General features: G+C 40.7%; 1 protein-coding gene across 1 annotated transcript in view; it reads left to right on the top strand.

The window, feature by feature from the left end:
* The window catches only part of GLI3 (GLI family zinc finger 3), a 274513-nt gene that overhangs the window by 9436 nt on the left and 242922 nt on the right, over nucleotides 1–22155 (top strand). Inside the window, exon 2 of the mRNA XM_033088582.1 lies at nucleotides 4448–4618. Coding sequence (XP_032944473.1) covers nucleotides 4495–4618 — 124 coding nt within the window. The 5' untranslated portion in view covers nucleotides 4448–4494. The remainder of the gene's footprint in view (nucleotides 1–4447; nucleotides 4619–22155) is intronic.

Genomic DNA, 22155 nt, shown 5'->3' with positions numbered 1-22155 from the left:
TGAAAGTGATAAGGGGCGCTGCTTTCGCCAGAGGCCCTGCGGGGCTCCGATTGTGCTGCCGGGTTTTGCACTCTGGAAGACACTGCGGGAATGCGGATGGGAGCGGGGCTGGAAGCGCCCCCGCGGCTCCGACACCCCGTGGTTTCAGAGGAACCGGACTCGTGCTCGCTCCGGCGCGGGTCGCGGGCGGGAGCTGCCGCCCCGGCCTGTCCGCAGCTGGGAAAGGAGCAGGGACGCGGCGGCGCGGCTTTTCCAGACGGCGGGCTGGGACCCAGCTCGACCGCGACGCCCAGAGCCGGAGGGGGCAGGCCGCTGGGGCGGGGCGGTGTTTAGGGTGTGAAGACGCGGACCCTGGAACCTGAGGGAAGGCACGTGCCAGGGGCCCGGCGTGGATGGACAGGCTAGCGATCTCAGATTAAACAACCCAGCCACACAGCCTAGCAGAAACCGCGTTTCCAATTAACTTTGCAAAGATAAAAGTTTTCGTTTGGGTTTTTTCATTGCATCACTGGGGGCGACTCTAAGGAGAGGGCCACGTGAGGCTTTTTGTGTGAAAGTGCTGTTTCCAATGTAGGTCCACCCAAGAATTCTCGAATTTGGTAAATGTTGCTCCTTTTGTTGACTTTCAAGTGAGGGCGCGCGCTATAGCATCACCGGGTCAGTGTCTCCAGGAAGCTATCACTGCCTCCTTTTGCAGGAGGTTGGAGCAAGGTCAGATTTATAATTTAGACAGAAAGGACCCACCTGCAGGCAGGTTGCTAATAGGAGAGGGATTAGGTTTAAAATAGGGTCTGGAATTCATTGTGCCATGGGTTTAGGCCCTGGGGAAATTGCAAAAGGTTCAGGGACAGTTGGGGGGTGGAGGAGAGAAGCCATGACTGCTTTCAGGAAGGAATAATCTTTACCCTTCCGGTTACCTGTTAGACTAGGCTTTAGCAGGCATACACTATTAGCCCAGTTTTCCATGGTTGCCTGTTTTTTTTTCCCCTCTCTCTCTTATACTCAAGCTGCTGGAGACTCAAGCATCAACTACAGTTGTTTTTTTTTTTTTCCATAAGCATAAAAAGTTAAGGGGTATGCTAGCATATCTTGCACGTAATGTTGCAGTGGTGAAAGGGACTGAAGAAGTGTGGAGTTGTAAGAAAAGGAAACATGGTGGAGAAAAAGTCTCATTTCATTCACATGTAAAAACCTGGTGTTTTCCTCAGAAATATCTTTGAAGTGAAGCAAAATCTAAAAGTTTTCCTTGATAGTTATGTTCTAAATAAATTGTACTTTATTGTTTAGGAAATCTCAGGTTTTAGAAGTAGTACTATGTAGTACTATGGGCTACTGTCCCAATTATGTATGTTTTAGGCTTCCATCAGGAGTTTTTACTGGTCACTTCTATACCTCAGGCTTTTTTGTATCAACTCAGGACTGAGTTTCACAACTTGGCTTAATATTCTGTGAAGAAACCATCACCACACCTAGCAGCAGACTCTTTTTTGCTCACTAACTCTTGGTACATAGTGTTGATGAGGTGTGAGAGTCTAGAATGTTAAAACTTCTCCTTTGTAACTGACAGGGACAAAGTTGTGTTTTTATCAGTAAAATAAGCTGATATAATTTATAGGGATATACAGGAAGCAGATGTCTGCCTTGGCAAGTTGCCATTTTTATAGCCCTGTTCCAAGCACAAGCCACACTTTTAAATAATTAGTTACTTACTAATGAGATCCAAAAATAAGTTGTCAAAATAGGAGAAGAAGGTAGACTCTTGAGTGACCAAGGACGTATTTTTTAAAAATCCATTTCAAATGGGGGGGTGAGCGTACAACCATTAATTAGTGCGTTAGTGCAATTTCAGTCAGTGCCTGGGGCTTTGCCTCTTTTAATGTGAGCCTCTCACTGTGGTGATGAGTATTTGGAGAGTATGTTGCTTTGTTAAAATGAAGCCCTTTGCTTGGGGGAAAAGCCAACAACTCCACAAAAACTAGTTTGTCAAGGAACTTGGGTGACTTGTCTCCTTACTACTGTTCATTAGCTCTGTCTGCTAAGGAAGAGATGGACTTCTTACCAGGAATCCCATCTCTTCCTGTGTTTTTCTGGTCCATTGGCTTGCTTTAACTTAGTAAATTCCATTCAAATTCAACCAATAAAACTATGTGTTTTGAGGGAAACAATTATAGTAAATGCCTGTTTATCCAAAATGGTTGCAAATGGAGTGTTTTAATTAAATATTCCTATTAATTCTTTTGTTTTTATGTGATTTGCCAGCTTTCAAAGAAACATTGGATATAAAAGATATGTAGCTAGACCAGTGGTGATTAAGATTCAAGACATTATAGAACCATCTGGGTCATGGGCTCCTCGCTGGATCGGTTATTTACTCAGTACACATTCTTAGGGGTATGAGGTGCTGAGAAGACAGCCAAGGGCTTGTCCTCCAGGAGCTTCTGTCTGGAGACGGGATGGACTTTCAGCAAAGATTCCAGACATGATGGGTGCTGGGCTCATGCAGACTCTTGGAATTCAGTTGGGGTGCAGTTCATTAGTTCACCCAGTCAGCCAAGACTTAAGTGGGTACCTAGTCCACTGGGTTCATAGCAGTGAATAGAAACATGCAGAACCGGTGTCTACAAGCTTTAGTGAGCCTGGTAATCACTAGTGCTGGTTACAGTACAGGTTCCCTGGTGCCACCCTCCATCAGGGCTTGGACCCAGAGATCTGATGTTTCACAGGCACTGTAGCCGACTCATTCCGATGGCTCTTGTACCACTTAGAAACAACTCTGTACGTGGGGACAAATTGTTCTTGTGGAATACTATAAAGATGATATTTCAATCAATTTTGGAGGAGCGTTCAGAAAAATTAAAGAGTCATTCTGAGACTGAGATTGTTAGAGCTAGAAGGGGTTGCTGAACATTTTTCTGTCAAGGGTTCTCTATATGGATCCATGGAAAAGCTTGGAGGGCCCGTGTCCCCTCGAAAATTAAATGTACACTTTTGTGTTTAAGGATATTTTTTTGGGGAGAGGATCCATAACTCCATAACTTTTGACATATTCTTAAAGAGGACTGTACCCCTTCCCCCCAAGGTTAAGTCCTGCTGTGTACTTCTGTCATGTGACAGATGAGAAAGCTGAGGCATTGAGGTGCTTCTTGTTTTCGTTTTTATTCCAGAAAAGCTGGTCTTAAATAACTTGTGCATTTTACAGTGAATGACACTGGATCATCAAGGAAAAGAAATGGGAGTTGGTGGAAAAGCTGGTTATAGTGACACATGGCCTCTGGGTCTTAAGCTTTTCTATTTACTTGAATTCCAGATTTTTTTGTACAAGAAAGAAAGAATTTGCAGCTCCCTTGCAAAGTTGAGTTAAGGATGACTAAAAATATTTTATCTGGTATTTTAACTCTTCTACTCATTTTATTTCACTAATCTTTGTTTTGATTGAACACGGTGGTGGTGTCTGCTAAATGTAGAAAAGAAACAGACGACTTGACTGAAGAAATGCTCGCTGTGAGTGTTGCAATCTAGATAGCTTGAAGAAAACATTCCAGAGAGGGTACTTGTCATCCTTTCTTCTATTCTTTGTAGGTGTAGATCATGACTGCAAAAAAAGAACATGAACCAAATTGAGTGAAAATTGATGAATGATGAGTTAGGGCAATTATCACATGAATGAAGCCAGTGAAAGACTGACTAACTGAATTTGCCCTTAGCTCAGTTTTAATATTTCTTTAGTGGTTCCAGTTCTTGCTGTTGGCAGTCTTTTGACTTTTTCTGTGGGATCAAGAGTGTGTTGTTTTATTACCTTTGTTTTAAAAATGTAACTCAAATGACTTGAAATGGTCTTATGTTTTAAGAAAGCTTAAAGATTATGGTTTAGCTGAATGAATTAGGATTAAGAGGCATATTGCAATTCAGATATCTTAAGTGAGGGGAAGCAGAAATCGCTGGCTTCTTGGCCAGAATTATCCTCTGATTCAGAACTTTGTACGGGGCTTGGATTTGAGAAATTGTTGTGTGCCCTTTAAAACATCTCATTAATTAAAAAAAATTCCCCTGCTTGGAAAGTTGTCCTAATGCCTCTTCCTATAAAGTTGGCCACCTGAAGACACATTTTGTAGATGTGGCTTGAAAGAGTAATGGGAGTGACACTTGGGTGTCACTCTATAAACAGCTGAAAATTGAGATATTTAGACTATTTAATAACAAATGCCCAGTAGTAATTAGGAAAGGATCTTGCCCTCTGTTCTCCTTTTGCACATGCAGAGAGAACTTGACTGTTTTGTTAATAGAACTTTGAGGCATTTTTGCAAGAAAACATGTAGGGAAGTCTCTTCCAGATTTTGAATTTGCTAAAGCTATAGGCACCTCCTCAGGTGACAGGTGAAGTGGGCTTTTGAGTGGCATTTTTTTGCACCCTTACTTGAAGTTGATGATTTGCTGTTTTTTAATGTAGGTGTTCCTGGTAGCAGAGAGTTGAATGAGAAGTAATGCGAAGCCATCATGGAGGCCCAGTCCCACAGCTCCACGACCACTGAGAAGAAAAAAGTTGAGAATTCTGTAGTGAAATGCTCTACTCGAACAGATGTCAGCGAGAAAGCCGTGGCCTCGAGCACCACTTCCAATGGTGAGCCGCAACGGGGACCAGCAGCCAAGTCCACAGTCATTTTTATGTTCTCTGCATTCCTTGTGAATTGAGCATTTGCACCTGGACCAGTGTTTGCTCTATGAGAGGCTAAAGAAAGCAAATGGGTGTGGAGAGTGGGGGGTGCAGGATAGGCAGGCTTTCGTGATGTCTATTTTGGCACCAAAATGACACGTTTTCTTCCAAATTTTCTAATTTGAGATGTAAGGGTGATAGGTTATTTATTATGTAAAGTTCTGTTTTGGCAAATCCTTTTGATTAGCCTGGCAGGAGTCCAGGATACTTTGCCTTTCACGTGGAAAAGGTACACTGGTAGAAATAATTAGTTATTAGTTATTACAAAGGACACAAAAGTTGCTTTGTCAAAATTAGTGACAGGCTCCCTCCACCCCCAACTCTAAGTGGTCCACTTTAAAGGATTTTAGAAGTTGTTAATGGTTGAGCCTCACGGTAACACCACTATCTGAGGTTTTGCTCTTGGCTTATAAAAGCTTACCTAATTGTGTTCAGAGATAACATAGAGCCACTGTTTCTATATGGTATATTAATATTTTAAGTCAAGTGTTGAGAGGTATTTCAGTTCAGGCATGGAGCACTGAAAATGAATTCCAGAGCCCCTTCTGGAAACAACAGGCTGAAGAGATGGGTGGTACCCTTCACGTCCTTCCCTGCTTCCCTACTCCCGTAGGCCCGTTAACTGCCGTTGCTGTTTGTAGAATCCATAGCCACCCTGGCTTCCCTGAGTTGCGTCCCACTTCTCCACACCCCTGGCTGGCCATCTGCCTGCTCTTAGACACAGCACATCTGGGCACACTTGATTGGCATAGGCCAACATGCTGCCCTACTTGTGGGCTTATATCTTATTTATTCCAAGAAAGATTTTACTAGGCTGATGACAATTTTGTACATACCATTGGAGAGTCAGAATCTGCTTTGGACGGTAACCGCAGCCCAGAACCTGAGAGTAAGGGCAGAAATCTAGTAAAACAGTTGCACCTTCCTGTCCTGACTGTAGCACTGTCTGAGCTGGCGCTCTGAGGAGCCTGCCCTGCCCGCCCTGCTCCTCCTGCTCGTCCTCAGCTATGGTGAGGTGCCCTCCTCACTGGATGTCAGCAGTGGGCATTGCTGGCTTGACTGGCCGAGGGGCTGGTGTTAAACCTGCTGGCTAGTGAGTCCCATTTTGGATTGATCCTTAGGGAGATATGTCTGTGTTAAAATAATGAACTTACTTTACGTAGGTGTGAAAACGTGTCTGTATTTTTTCCTTTGTTTGTGGTGTTTCAAGTCAGGACTGGAGCCTGTTGTAATTGAACCCCATATTTGCATTCCTCCACTGTGGTTATAGAAGGCATCATTTCTCCTTTTAAAAAAAAAAAATCATGTGACCCTTGTTTATTTTTCCAGGAGTTTGAAAAAATTAGACCAATTTGTTATTTCAGAAGTAGAAACAGTCCAAACAGTGTTGGTTATCTGGTAATTTCAATATCAATTTTGTAGGAATAAGCACTTTCTGTGTATTATGCTTAATGAAACATCAACTTTTGGTATCTTGATAGCTTGCGTGTGCGAGTGTGTGTGAAGACGGATGAGAACAAGTGTGAGTGGGTGGCAGGTGGTGCTGCGCTGTGGGAGCCTCTGCATGTGTCCTTCCTGTCAGCAGGGTGTCAGGGGTCAGTACTCTGGGAGGTGATGCTTTTGCCCCCGCCCCCACAGACCCGTGCTGGGGAGGGTTCCTGGCAGCTGCAGTGGTCTTCCACCGCTCTCTGACCAGTAGTTGCTCTTGTGGACCCGTTTAGGCTGACTAGGAACCGAAATAACCTAAGCAGTCCCGTGGCGGCCAGCGAACCCCTCAAGCACGTTAGCCTTAGAAGGAGCAGCATGATGGACAAAGCTAGTCCTATAGTCTGAAATGACCACAGAACTGATTCCTAAACCAAACTCCACTGGCTCCCCACTCTTCTCAGCCTGTGCCCTCCTAAGTGGGTGGAAAAACCCATCCCTTTGGGGGCAAAGGCTCTTGAGCCAGGTTTGCAGGGCACATGCATGAATGATTGCTGTCCTAGAAATCTTGGGTACTCTAGCCATTTTTCCAGTGTACCTCTTTCATCTAAGGAATGTACTGCTTTTCATTTTGGGATAAAATAAAGACCCAACCAAATGAAATAAAAATGGAAGTGGTGTTTTTAAACATGATTGCAACCCTACTGGAAAATTCCAGGAAAACCAGCAAACGAATTGACAGGAAAAGTAAAACAAAGGAATATAAACCTCTTTCTTGGTGATTGCTTTACCTAAGCAGTGCTGGTAACTGTAATGCCTTTGAAACAGTCCTCTCTGTAGCTTTCATGTAACTACGGTAGTTCAGAGTCTCTTTACAGCTCCAGCATCACGGTCAGGGGATGGGATGGCCCACCTCGTCTTTGTTCTGCAAGCTCCTACCTGGTTACACACACTCCTCTTCACAGAGCTCGTCTGTGGCCCATCTGGGTTTCAGAGCTCATGGGTCGGGGCTCAAAGGTTGGTACACTGTGTGCTGGCTGATGGCTGCCACTGCTGTGGTCCATCTATCTGTTATGTCTCTGTCTCCCTTTTTCTCATTTCTACAAACATTTGAGAAGTGCTTGGACACCTACACTGAGGCTCTTCACCAAAAGGAAATTAAAATCATTTGGAACCTACAGTCAGTAGTACTGGTTGCTACTCTTTCTTTCCAGGGGACTCTAGGCCTCCTTTACAGAGCTCTGAAATTCAGGGATTTGTAAATGAACAATTGAAAATGAGTTCAGCACCAAGAACCAAATGGATGTAATATAGACATTATCTCTCCCATCCAAAATTTCATGGTTAAAATAAAACAAAAAAAAGTTTTGTTACTGGCACTGTGTTGGGTTGACTTAATTATCTTTTCCAGCCATGATATGCTGCAGTTTGTTCCTGACGTTGAGCCTTCCAGCCAAACCCTGCACATTCCACTGCGTGTCCTTACAGATCTGTTTCCTTGCTTTTCTCAGCTGAGTATCTACTCCTAGAATAACATTCATATAGAGTTTTGTCTAAACACACATACACACAACCAAAATGTATTGTTCCAAAATCTTGAACAGCCTTTTAAGTAAGCATTTGCCTCTTCACACTGAAATTTAAAATAACACAAATGAAAAACTGTTCTAAACCTTGTATGGCAAAAAAGACAAGGCAAATTAGATTTTTGTAATGTTTAAGAACCTATACCAACATAGAAAGCATTCTGTACTCAGCAACCACAATGTGTGTTTCTTGTGCCATCGTTAGGTTTTAAGCTTTAGTGTTACTTATTAAGCATAAATGACAAAAGACAAGACATTTAGTTTTCTGAATGTCTAAGTGTGATTGTGATTATTTTGGAATCTAATGTGTCTTCCACGGATAAAGTGTACACTCAGATATTAAGTGTCATTTTTTTACTTAAGAATCTGTAAATCTGGTAGTATGCTAATATTGTAAGTAAAACGCCTTAATCTGTTTCTGGTACAAATTTTTAAGCTACATGTTGTGCATTGTAAATAATAAAAGTTTTTAAATCTAGATCTTCCAACATTCTCATCCTATAAAATTTCCTTCGATGACTTGCAAATACTGACTTTTCAGTTTGAAGAGTTTTGTTTCATTTTTTGGCCTATGAATTTAAAAAAAAAATTTTTTTTTTAAGGAGAAATCTGATATTTCTTATTAACCTACTACTCTGCTTTAAAAAAGAAAGGAACTAATGATAAATGTATGTAGGCCATGGCCTTGGGATCTTGTAGCGTGTCTAACAATTACTGGGAACATACCTTAAAGTGGTAACAAGCTGAAATGATTATGCTAATGGTGATGCGGTAGTATTCAGAGTTGATGGATTAATATCAGAGAGGAGGTTCCCTGATCACTTTGATCTTTCAAAAAGAAGGGCTTAAAAAACTCTGCTTAAAAAACATTCTTTGAGGTTTTTAAGTGGAAAGTGGTATATATGGATGGTCTGCAAATACGTAAGGAGACACTTTTTCGTCCTTGAACTTTTGGTTACTTCTTGCCTTGCGATTTGTCTTTAAACTGTCCAGTATGTAGGTGTTAATTGTGATATCTGTTGGTCTCCTGGCTGGCTGTAAGATGGCCCCGTTGGTGCAGTTCACACAATATAGGCAGTAGGTTGTGAGTTTTTGGTTTCTTGTCCCTTTAGATCAGGGGTGTCCAAACTTTTTTCAACGTTTTTCACCAAGGGCCATATGTAGTAAAATACACAAACAGCCGAGCCACTAACTCAAGGTGAAGTACGTATTGCCTCACCTGGTTTATTTAAATAAACTAAATATATTTTTGGAATTTGCTGCGGGCCAATTAACAATGGATTGCGGACCGCAGTTGACCCGCGGGCTGCAGTTTGGACACCCCTGCTTTAGATGTTCAACAGCTTTTTTCTTGGCCGTATCTCATTTCCTGGCACGTGACAGTTGGATGAAAAGGCCTGTCAGATAAAATAGATTTACATTGTAGGATGGTGATTAGCAGCACCCATAGGATTTGGGACCTGAAAGTTTGGGTTGAGTTCTAGCAACACGAAGTGTGGGCAGATTAGCTTCTCACAGTCTGTTTCTTCATCTGTTTACCAAGATAATAACTAGACCCACTTTGCAGGATCTCTGGGGGGATGAAGTGGGGCCATGCCTGTATCATTCCAAAGGCACTGCACATAATAAGAGCTCCGCAAATGTCAGCCACTGTCATTAAAACAAATCGTGTGGATGAGTACATGTTACGAATCCAAACAAAAGGGTTATGTTTTCTTGAAAATACACATAGGTTTTGCAATTAAAGGAAAAATGTTTGGCAAAAGTAATTTTTAATTTGTAGAACTCTGTGTGAAAAATAGTTCAAGATGTTTCACAAATCTCAAATGTGGCCAAGTTTGTACATCTTAAGGAAGCATGAATCAAAAAAAACTTTTCCGTACCTACCTTCGGAATGCCTTCTTAAGCCAGAAAATAAGGAAGATAATTTTGAGAGAATTTATTTTGATTTCTTTAACCTTGGAAACTAATGTTGATTGTATGTCTTAGCAATAGAATCAGCATATGCATGTCCTTTGATTCTTTTTATGGGGTGAACTGTTTCCTTTCAGGTCAGTGATGCCCATTTATAGGGTGGTTTGTGCTGTATTAGAATTAGATTTTATTCTTTTTGAAAGAGATTTCATGTTTTTAAACGAATTAACTAATGATGAGTAATCTGATTGTCCTAAGAAGCCTGGCTCTCCTGAGCTCCTAACTCATGTGTCCCTGAACCCTGGCAACTTCTGTATTCTGACTTTGGCGGAGTATATCGCCTTTCCTGCGGTTACCCAGGCTTGAAACCGCACTGTCACCTTTGACCCCTCCCTTATGCTTCCAATGTACAAACCAGTTTTGAGGTCCTAGTAAATTTTCCTCTGTAATTATTCACCCACGTATCCCTTTAGGCCAGGCTACTACACTGTAGTATTTAAAACCTCACTACCTCATGCCTCGACGACTAAAGCAACTTCTGTCCAGTCACCTTGCCTTTGGTCTGTCCTCTTGCTTATGGGACTTGCTGCTGCCAAATTAATCTTTTTAGTGTTCTGCTTATGCCACACCTCTACTCTAGAACTTTCAGTGATTCCAAGCTCCTTATAGAAAAAGGTCAGAGTCCTTTGCTTAATATTTAGATAGCTTCCAAAATCTGACCCCAGTCTGACTGTCCAGTTTGATATGCTACCACCATACAGTCCCGTCCATAACCCGTGCATTAGCTAAGTTGAAGGGCTCTTTGTCTTCATTTATATTCCTGCATAGAAGAAGTGTTTTTCCTATCATCAGTGCATGTTTAAGGTATTCTCAAATGTGACTATTTCCTTAGTCTCTTTTTCTCCATGTAATCTTGTGTCCTTTTCGAAATTACCTAATACCACTTGAACTTTTTTGTATTTCATTTTTGTTATATTAATTAATAGACTATTTTAGATCTACAGAAAAATTGAACAGAAAGTAGAGTTCCTAATACTCCTCTCTCCAACCGTATGGTTTTCCCTATTATGTTTTGCATTAGTTTGTGTTAGTGCAGTATGTTCATTCCAGTTGAACTAACATTGATACACTGTTACTGACTTAAGTTCATAGTTTTCATTAGGGTTCACGCCTTTGTTGTAAATGCCGTGGATTTGATAGATGTGTAATGTCATGTAGCTACCTTTGCATTATCATATAGAATAGTTTCACTGTCTTAATTGTTCATCCCTCTCTCTCCCATAATACTTAATTTTTACATTTTAGTTAGTACTTTTTGAGTGTAGCACCTGGTCTGTCTTTCACCCACACCCCTCCTGCCCTCCATTCCATGTTTTGTGCTGAGAGGGCCTCAGCAGATACTGAGTAAGCCTGTACAGTGCGCAGGTCTGCCAGAAGCTGACTCGGCCCAGGGCCAGGGACACGTGCAGCACAGCAGTAGTGTTGATACCAATGTTTGAACCCTAGCTCTACCACTCAATTGCTGTGTGGTCTTGGGCTAACTACTTAACATCTCTGAGGCTGGTACAGTGAGTACCCAAACGTTAGCTATTATTAGTAATAGTAATAACCTCTACTGGATATAATTTGGCAGGATTTAATTCACTGATATGGTTAATCTCCTTTCAGTACAACATCATTTTTAATAATCTATGGACAGTTAAGCTGTATCTGATTGAGAGAAGTGGAGGGGTTGGCTAACAGAAAATCCTTAAAATGTGGTGGTCATCACAATGTAGTTTAAGAGGCAAGTAGTTAACAGGAGCTGGGATTAGGAAACAGTACCTCAAACCACTGGTCCTGAAATTGCCACCAGTTTGGATTTAACAGTTCAGATGCTGTAAGGGTGTACTTTTCTTTCACAAATACTCATTGAAGTTTCGGGATGAAATCGGTACTCCTGTGTGCTAATGCGCTTCCCTGAGGGCTCCTTTTTTCTCTTGTATATAGCTATTGGATTTCTCCTCTAAAAGAACACTTCTTGGGTGCTCAGAGAAATCTGGAATAAATATCAACCCCATCTTGCCATAGTTTCCCAAACTTGGGCGTAAAAAGAAGCCAGAGCATGATGTGTTCTGCTTGTGGAAAGTCTCTGAGTCGCCCTTGATTGCTTGTGATCATGTGATACGAGTATTTCACATTTCCAGAAACACACTGGTCAGGCTCAGAAATAGCAACTGAAGTGGGAAAGCTTGGGGGCAAAACGGTGCTTGTGGGAGGACAGTCTCCCTCTGGGGAGGTAGGTAGCTGCTGGCCTACTGTCCTGCACCACTTTGAGCCCACAGGTGGAGGGAGGGCTTACTTTTCCAGGTAGTTCCCACCTGGAATGCCAGGCTCAGCACTGGCAACCATGAGGGTCACAGGCATAGAAGGAGGTGGAGTGACAGTGAAAGCAAAAACCTTCTTGTTATCTTGTTTACATGGAAACCTTTCCAAATATATCAGCTGTAATTTTTATTTATTTAAAAAAAGTTACGTACAACATAATTCACTCTTTTTGGTGTACAGTTCTATGAGTTTTGACAGATCCATAAAGTCATGTAAGTACCACTACAGTCACAGTAGTTCCAGCACCCCCAAAATTTCAACAAATACTTATTTTTTTTAAACTCAATGTAGTAATACATACAGTATGAGTCACCAGGAATAATAGACAGCATTCGGACTGCAGTATCTGTTTGACATTATGTTTATTTTTTGTGTTTTTTTAAATCCATGGTTTTTTAGGCCCCATTTTTTCTTCCTATTTAAATAGTTTTTGTTGAAATGGTGGTAGGACAAAAATGTACTTGAAAACTGCCCAGAAGTATATAACTTAATGTCTCTGCCAGTCTGAGTCTTCTTTGTGTGTCCAATCAAGGTATTGTTTCCATTTAGTCCAATTTAAAATGGCATTTTATACTTAAAACTACGGGGCAGCCATATTAATGAGGACTTTTGTTGTTTTGCTACTATGGATTAATTGCACAAGAAGGTTAGAATCAGAACATTTAATGCAGCTCTAACCTAGAGGAAAAATACCAAAGGCTTTAAGTCTCCCTTTCTTTCTTTGTTTCTTTCTCTCTCATTCTCTCTCTCTCTCTCTCTCTCTCTCTCTCTCTCTCTCTCTCTCTCTCTCTCTCTCTCTCCCCCTTTCCCTCCCCCTCCATCTCCCCTTTCCCCCTTTACTTTTATAGATAGGACTTCATCTTAGGTAGGAGAAATTTTTATATAAATGTTATCCCTAGTCTGACTTAGGCTGCTGTTCTTCCTTTCTCGCTTTTCCCCCTTTCTATGACTCTTCTCTCGTCTCAGTTTCTTTTTTCTTCCCCCCACCCCCCTTAATGGTAGAAAGTTGAGTTCCATCCCAATTATTAAATCTTAGGAGACCATTCCCACATGGTTCCGTAAATGGTAGCTTCATCCCGCGTTCTTTCATCTCTTCCCCTGCTCTCTGGCTTGACAGTTGAAAAGGTCTGACTGTGCCACACAATGGTTTGATTGGTTTCTCTGGGGGAGACTTTCCCTGCCTCATCATTCGCCAGGCAGGTGGACCACAAAGTCTCTTGATTCTTTTGTTGCCTCTCAAAGTCCGAGGTCTTTGACTGAATAAATCCGCCGTCATGGGATAATTTGCTAAAAGGAGACTGAAAGATGTGAGAGAAAAGCCTGCGACTTGGGTGCTGCATTAATGAAATAAGGGGGCCTTGGAGTTTGCAATTGAAAAATCACCAGGAATGCAATGGGTGGAGCTGGGGTCTTTTATTTCCCATAATAAACTTTTAGTTCTATCATTTAAAGCATGTGCATCCCTTTGCTCCTGGCTGGCCCGAGTGTGTTTGCATTTGTACCAGTGTTTAAGGGGACAGCCCTGTCTAGCTGAAACCGTTTGGGCCGATGTGTCTAGTTAGTCATTAGATTATTACTAGTGGATGGAAAGAATTCCATATGACAGGACTAAGGTTGAGTTAACACAAGACGAAAAGTAATTTACAGATAGGCTGTCCCTAGCCATCTTTGTAGCCCCTGATAAGGTTTCATTTCAGAATGGATAGGCGACATTTCCACTTACGGGCCCATTCTGCGACACCTGTGATAACAGCTTCTGGATCCTAATTGAAATTGGTTTCAAAATGGATTTTCACTTTTCTCTGTCTGTGGAAAATATTGAATGGACTCAGAGCTGCCACAGAGAACCCCGGACCTTGGAAAATGGAGCGGGAAGCTAGGATCATCTTTCATAACAGTGTCAATGATATGACAGTTTTGTTATCTGTCTTATTAATGAAATCATTGATCACCCTATGAGGAAGATAATAAACTATGTTCCACCAGTGTTCACGAAGCTCATTTAGATTCGTATTACAAATAAGGAGGGGAAAAACCCTAAACACCTAAAGTAATAAAGGTCAATTAAAACTTTTCATTCCCAAAGTGACCATTTCAGATCAGAACATTATGAGTAATTAGCAGTCTAAGTATTTTGAAATTAACGAAGCCAACATTATATTCAATGTTGGCTTTTCTTTTTGGCCAATGAAAAGTAACTAGCATTTTTAGTAAAGTCTCATCAAGTGAAATTCAGAAGTAGAGGGGGAAGTTCTGAACTGCTTAAGTGCTTTGTAATAGGGAGAATGGGATAAAAATACCCACAGAGCCTGTCCTCCCCGTGCTGAAGGGATTGGGGCTTGTCCTGGGATGGTGGTTAAGGGAGACCAAACTGAAAGAAAAGTAGCATATTGTCTGTTCCTCTCTTAAAGTGCTCTGGGAATCCTAGTAAGACCGGAACTGGGTTTGGATTTAACGAGGTGGCTCTTTGTTTGGTGTTGGGCTGCTGTGGAATGTGCTCTCTGTCCCTCTCCAAGGAGGCAAAGAGATGCTGATGACTTCTCATGTTTCATGGTGAATTGTATTCCTAGGTGTTTCTCCATTCTCAGTGCCAGCAAGGATCAATCCAGTCCCATCTGAGCTTGAAAGAGGAGCTGTGATCAAAGGCTCTAATGATGTCACTGATCTCTTGATCTCTGGTGATTGATTAGGAACAGAAGTTCTGGAGAATTCTGCCTTTCCTTGTAATTTCAAATTCATTAATGTCTACCATTAGGGTAGCTAGCTAGCTCTTAATCCACAAAATTACAAAAATGAATGATACGGAAAATGTATTTTTCTTCTGGATCTGTCTATGTGTATTTTTAAGTTTATTGGAACCATTCCTGCATTTTATAAGCAACTCTCCCCTTTAAGTATACTGCAAAGAAATGGAATTCTGCACATAACCTGGGTTAAGTATTTTGGAATTCTACATAGAAATTGGGATAATATTCAGCAGTGAAAACATTTACATTGTTTCCAAGGCAGTTTAGTCATATACAGGTAATTATGCATTAGGTAATTATTAAATATATTTAAATGTTGTATTACCTTGGAAATTTAGGATTTTAAAAATCGTTCTATGGAACTACTTAATATTTTCCCCTTGCCATTCAAAAATAAAAACAAATGCATTCTATACCAAGAGGTAACAAATCTTACAACTGGGGAAGATGCAACTTGAAATAAAAAAAGCAAAAGAGAGAAAGACCTCTCTTTCTGGAAACGCTCTTGACTGCACCGTAACTGTTGGCTTACATCCACCTAGAGTAGGGATTGATTGCAAAAGCACTGGAAAAAATTCTGTTTTGGAAGGCACTGCAGCCCAAGAAAGAAAAGTTGAATGGAAAATGGAGAATGTAAATTATTATTAAAGTTACTGTTACCTTCCATGGTTTGCTGTTGGTTGTCAAGGATTATTGCTTCATGCTTGCTTATAGCTAATTCCTTTCACAGAAAACTTCATTTTGAGAACTGCCCTCTGAGTAGGACTGATAAATTGGTTTATAGTCTAGGGTATCTGAAGGGAAGAGATCATGCAAATGAACCTTTGAGAGAAGATGGTGAGGCAATTATGAATACTCAGCTTTAATGGATGTCAAAGATGCCCCTTTCACAGAATATTTTTGTTCTACTGGCAGTGATAAGAAAAATAATCCCAGACCTTTGCCTATAACCAAAAGAGAACTTCCAGAAAGAATAGAACAATGGCATGGTTAAAATAATGGAACTTCTAGCAAGGTAAACATTTTCTGGTAAAATATGAATCTAATATTCAGTTGAAAGTTTCTTCCAAGCATTTAAAAACTAGAAAACACACAGTGGCCCTTTTTACATTGTTTAAATCAAATCTGTCTTTAAAAACTAATGTTTTTAGGCTTGTTTTCAAATGCTGGCAAGTTTCAGAGCAGTAGAAAAGTTCCTTTCCTATAAATGTTGACAGCAGTTCCGGTGGAGGCTAACAATGTTTTATAAATAGCGTTTACTTAGCAAAAACCATATGTATGCCTAGTGAAATAACCTCACATTTATTTATGTTTTGATTTATAGAAAACATGTGCCCCTTGACAAAGCCTTTGGGCTCTTTTCCGCAATTAAAAGGAATCATTCTTGGAAAAAATAGCTACCATCTTAATGAGAAACTTTTTCACAAAAATTCAAAGTACTATTTTTTGATCAGTTTTGCACAAATTGAGATTGTTTTTATCCACCAGTTTGACCCAAAAAACTTGGTGAATTGAAAAATAAAAGTGCTTATAAACACACACACACACACACAGGCACCAGCATGTGTGTGTGTGTGTGTGTGTGTGTGTGTGTGTGTGTTTATGTGTGTATATATAGAAAATTTGGGAATCCAGTGCTTAAAAAGCCTGGGTAGTACAGCAGTGGCAATGTACAGTTCTGCAGCAGGACAGTTTCTGTTGTTGCTTGTGACTGGTGTTGGTGTAGCCTGAGTTAGTACGACTCCTGTTTGGTTTGCTTTGGTGATTTTTAGACTGAAGAGGGTAGCGACAGTGTCCTATGTGTACCTGTTGCTAGGCCTTCATCTGACTTTCTGAAAAGTATCTATACCTTGATTCTCTTTCCAGCAACAACAGATGATAAAGAGAGTGATAAGGTGGGTTGCAAATCTCTATCTTTCTTTTCTTTTTTTTTTGGAAGAAAAAGACTATAATTTAGTTTAAAAATAAGTGCCTTTTGTTTATCACTCTTTGAAAAAGTTTAGGGTTGGAGCGAGTCGTTGAAAAGAAAAAATCCTTTCTTAACTTGAAGAAAGAAGGTATTATATTAACTGGAACCAGGCTGCACAATATTGTTTTCTCACTATTTTAGACTAGATCAGGGGTCTTCGCACTGCTGGTGTATGGATTGGGGCAGGGAGGAAGTCGGTGTTTAAATACAGAGACTTCATAATACATGAGTAAATTAATGATACAAGTACAAATCTTACATGTGCTAATATAATTCTGTACTTTGTTTTAATTTAGGGGAGTGCTTTTCATTTTTAAATATAAGATTATATGTGCTTTTAAAAAGACAGTTAAAAACAAAAAATAGTTAAATTTTTATAGAAAATATTTCTCATGACGGTGATGACAATTTTCCAAGCCCTGGGAGAGCCTAGCTCCTCCCTCCATGCAGTCAGGAACAAATACCAACTAAAAAAATTAAAAAAAATTTTTTTTCAATTACAGTTGACATTCAATATATTACTTTCAGGTGTGCAGCATAGTGGTTAGACATTTATATATCTCATGAAGTGATCCCCCCCAACAAGTCAAGTGCCCACCTGGCACTATACATAGTTATTGCCATATTGGCTATATTCCCTATACTGGACATCCCCAGACTATTTTGTAACTATCAATTTGTACTTCCTAATCCCCTCACCTTTTTTCACCATGTCCCCCAATAGGTAGGTTTACAGTTAGGTTTTGGAGCTCTTTCTTTAGGATGATTAGAGTTGCTCTTTGAAGGAATGATCATCCATGAGAAGAGAGTCTCTCAGTGACTAGGCACCATGGGCCTGAGTCTTTCTCATATAAAATGTGATGTGGGAACCACAGTTGGGACTTTATAGAGGCTGCATGTTAAAGATGCCAAAGATTCTGCTTGCACATCACTTTATCTCTTTAAATGAGGAACTTGGGTTGATTTAAAGAGCTCTTCCCCTCAAAAACTCTCTATGACATCACTTTAAGTTCCCCAGGAATTTCGAGGAACGTAAAATGACAGGAAGGATGTCAGGTAAATGAGAGGAGCTTGAAAGGAATGAGTTAATATAATCTAAGTTTAGAGCGGGAGATCCACAATTCTCTTTAATCTGTATAAATCACATGTATATATGTATCTTGAGTTAAAAACCACTGAGGATTTTGTTGAGGCCAAAACGTGTTCTCAGGTTAAGTCATAACCATCTCAGCTGTTTTGAAGGGCAGTCTGTAGTTATCAATTTCAGGTGCAAGTCCAGGAAGATTTTTGCCCAGTTTTGACTGAATTGCTGATAATTACAGGTAGTTGCCACAAAAGCAATAGACCCACTGAAATCTGAGATGTGTGTGTCCTTGATTTAGACCCAGTGGCACCCATTACCCACAGTCGGTGTTTGGCACTGCTAGGAACATTTTGACATTTTTGTCACTAACTCTTCCCAGACCATGGCCCTCTTTTAAACCTCTAGAATATCCTCATAGAGTGTTCTGCATAGTTTTCTGTTTGGCATCTGGTTTGATGTAGTTACATTTCATCATAGCTTCACTGAGAGCTTTCACAAATTTCTTTGATGCTAATTTAGTTGCTTTAAACTTTTTGGAGTGGAAAAAAGAAACAAAACCAAGAGTACAATAAACTTTGATTACCAGGTTCCTAAACACTGAACCTCTCAACCCATATTTGTCATGACTTGTTGACAATGACTTTATAGGCGGAACGTGGGGAGCCTGGTTACTGTTGTTCTTCAGATATAGCCGAGGGAAGGGTGCAGAGCCAGAGGGCAGGAGACCCTTGTGGACTTGGATGTACACTGCACTTCTCCGGATACCTCGAGAAGAGGCTGTACCTTTTAAGGAAGATGAGATTGTTCATGATACAGACATTTTAAAAACAATGCATTTGGAAAGCGTTTCAGTGAAAATGGAACCTAAAGGAGTACAAGGAATGAAGGGCACCTGTCACTTAACGCACCTCTAGGCAGCCTGCTCCCCGTAGCCTGAGACTTTAGAACTACCCACATCGTCTCAGCTTTCCTCTCTTTTAAGCTTTCGTTTTGTTTAATTTATAAAGAAGGAATACCGGCTCATTGGGAAATTCAGAAATGATACAAATTTAACATGTCCTGGAATCTTACTACCCAGAGATAACCTTGTTAACATTTTGGTGTATTTTCAATCGCTTTCTCTCTCTTTTCTTTATTTTATTTTATTTTTCGTTATGTATCAATTATATTTCAAAAGAGAGAGACAGACAGACACAGGAGAACTAAATATAATGTGGTATCCTGCATGGGATTCACTTTTTACCACTTGATGTGGAATCCACTTGATTTCTGTCACCCATGTAGCACTGCATGGTTTAATGCAGTAGCCACTGGCAAAGAGTGACTGTTGAGCCCTTGAAATGTAGCCACTCCAACTTCAGACGTGCTTGTAGGGCGGTGACAGGTGGCAGGACAGAAAGGCAAGCTCCACACAGCGTGCTCCACAAGGGGTGTGGCTCTTTGGCCACTGCCTTCTGTGGGCGGGGCCCCAGCTGTCCATCATGTGTCACCTTCTCCTCCTTGGAGTCTTTTGCACGCTGCTGGAAGCCGCTTTTCTCTTCCATGGCATGTACTACATGTTCACATAACCATATGCTGGGGGTATATTCCATGTTGTGTACTACTCTTATCCAATTTTAATAGTGATGTAATTTATTTAGCCAGTCCTCTATCATTGGACATTTATGTTTTTCTTATGTTTTTTCTAATTGTAAATAAGAATGTGATGAAAATCCTAAAACAAATCCCTGTGCTTTGGAGAAATCTTAACAAATTAGTCCAAGAAATGTAGCATTACATATATATTTCCATCAGCTGTTAATGAGTGTCATTTTCAGAGACACTTGTCAACATTAGTGAAATATTTTAAAAGAAAATATGATAGGTGAAAACGTCACATCTTTAAAAATTTTTTTTAACTGAAGTATAATACACAGATAGTAAAGAGCACTTAGCATATGTGACCAGCTTGATGAATCTTCCCAAAGTGAACACATCATGTACATAGCAGTGGGATCAAGAGAAAAACACTAGCAGCCTCTGGCAGGGTCCTCTCCTGCCCTGGACAGTTGCTCCTCCTGTTCGAAGGGCTTGCTCTGTTTATCCATCTTGCTGCTGCTGATGGAGGGGGGCATTTGGGTGTTAGGAGCATGAGCTATTAGGAACCTGTCTTTTGGTGGACCTGTGTACACATTTCTCTTAGTACAAACCAAGGAGTGAAATGACTGCATCATGGGCAATACTGCGTAATAGTTTTCCCAGGTGGTCGTGCAGATTTGCTCCTCATTCTTGCCAACACTAGGTATTTTCTGTACTTTTCATTTTAGCCCTTCTGTTGGCTGTGCAATGGTATTTAATTCTGGTTTTAATTTGCCCCTGATAACTAAGGGGGTTAAGCATCCTTTAGGTATTTCTTGGTCATTGGATATACTCCTCTAGGAAGTGTCTGTTGAAGTCTTCTTCTGTTTTAAAGTTGTAGTTCTTTGGGGGTACACGATTGTTTATTATTCTATCACTGATTTGAATTGATACCTGTGATACTGTGATTTATAGGAAATACATATTTAGTCATTCAGATGAGAAAAATACATTTCTCACATATATTTGGTCTTCTTCCACAATACCTGGCTCAGGGCTTACCAAACCCTTGGAATTTCCTAAGTGTTGAGAGGTAAAGGTATTTTGTTATGTTAATGAGGTGACTTTTGGAAAGCACCAAAGGATGGGGGCTGGTTGCCAAGCGAGCCAATCATGTGATTAAAGGGTGGGACCTTTCAGTCCCGTCCCAGACCTCCAGGCTGGGGAGGGTAGTGTTGGCTGGAGGTTGAATCAGCCCATGGCCAACGATTTAACCAGTCAGACCTCTATCAGTCAGACCTCCATAAAACCTAGCAGGATGGGGCTAGAGACTTTCAGGTTGGTGAACATGTGGAAGTCGCCTGGAGAGGGCTTGGAAGCTCTGCCCCCTTTCTCTATACCGTATCCTAAGCATCTCTTCCATCTGACTGTTCCTGAGTTACATCTTTTTACAATAAACTGGGGATCTAGTAAGTGAAATGTTTTTCTGAGTTTTATGAACCACTCGAGCAGATTAATGAACGCGAGGAGGGGACCCTGGGAACCTCTAGTACAGGTAACAATCCGGACTTGCCCCTGGGGTCTGAGGAGGGGCCAGGGCAGCGGGGGCAGTCTTACCCCTTAACTTGTGTAGTAAAAGGACAAAAACAAGGGTGGATGCAGTCAGTTTCAGCAATAGTGGTTGCCTCTGGGGAGAGTGGAAAGGGAATAGGATGGGAGAGGGTTCAAATGTACCTGTACAACCTTATTAATAGAGAAATACGCCAAAATTGAATGGGTTAAGTCTGGGTAGTGTGTATCTAGCTTTTGTTATTCTCTGAAATATATCGTGATTAAAAGATGCCCCTTTAGAATTTTGTTAGGAATTGTATTCAGCTAGCTTATCCAGGCTGTATTGTAATTATATTGGCTGTAAGAAACAGTCTTAGTTGTTTCCTGCCATATTCTCACAAGGTTACTCTCTTCCTAAAGGTACATCAAAGCACATACAAATGCACACTTGACTTGGTGTCCATGTTCTGCATTCATCTTCAGAAGTGCTTTTTGGTTTTTTAAAAAAATCTGTCACTTATAAGAAAATATGTGGGAAATAACAGTTGGGAAGACCTAACAGGTGTCTGCTTTATTTTCACCTTTTATACTTTAACATGTTCTGGAAGCAATTTAGTTTTTCTTTGTCTCATCTGTCTTGAATTGAAAGTTTCAGGTACATCGATAAGTACGTGGGTTAATGTAACATTGCTTGTGTTCTCTCGGGAAAGATATTCTGCTTCAGCTTCTCTGCATCAGGCTGCGTGTTTATCAAGTTCCTGCAGCTGCCCTCCAGATTCTGGGATAGTGGAATCTGTTACATGGTGGCTTTCTCTGCTGAAATCAATCAAAATGCCAGGGTTGAGGCTCTTTGTTATTTGTTTATTTGTTTATTGTTGTTGTGGGGAGACCACTGGTAGCAATGGAAACGGTCAAATGAATCTTGATGCTCTTGTTTTTGGCCTTAGTTACCTTAACTTTGGGCTACCCTTTGTTAACTAATGATGTGGAAGTGCTGGATTTAAGTTGATTCTGGTCTTGGCCAAATCAAAGGGTGATCTGAGAAGGATATGGTCTTGGTTCTGTGTGTGACATGTTGCTATGATGTCTGCCTATGAAGCTGAACTCATAAAGAGAAGAGAATCACAAACATCTTTAAGCACCCCAAGTAGCAGAATCTATATCTCTTTGAAGATAGCAGTGTTTCCATCAAAGGTGTAATTCCATTAGTTTCTTAAGCCTCAACTTCATACAATTGAAAACAT

This window comes from Rhinolophus ferrumequinum, chromosome 20 (genome assembly GCF_004115265.2).
Source record: "Rhinolophus ferrumequinum isolate MPI-CBG mRhiFer1 chromosome 20, mRhiFer1_v1.p, whole genome shotgun sequence".
Taxonomy (NCBI): Eukaryota; Metazoa; Chordata; class Mammalia; order Chiroptera; family Rhinolophidae; genus Rhinolophus; species Rhinolophus ferrumequinum.
Note: the sequence above shows the minus strand (reverse complement) of the source record. Positions and strands in the feature narration are given on the sequence as shown.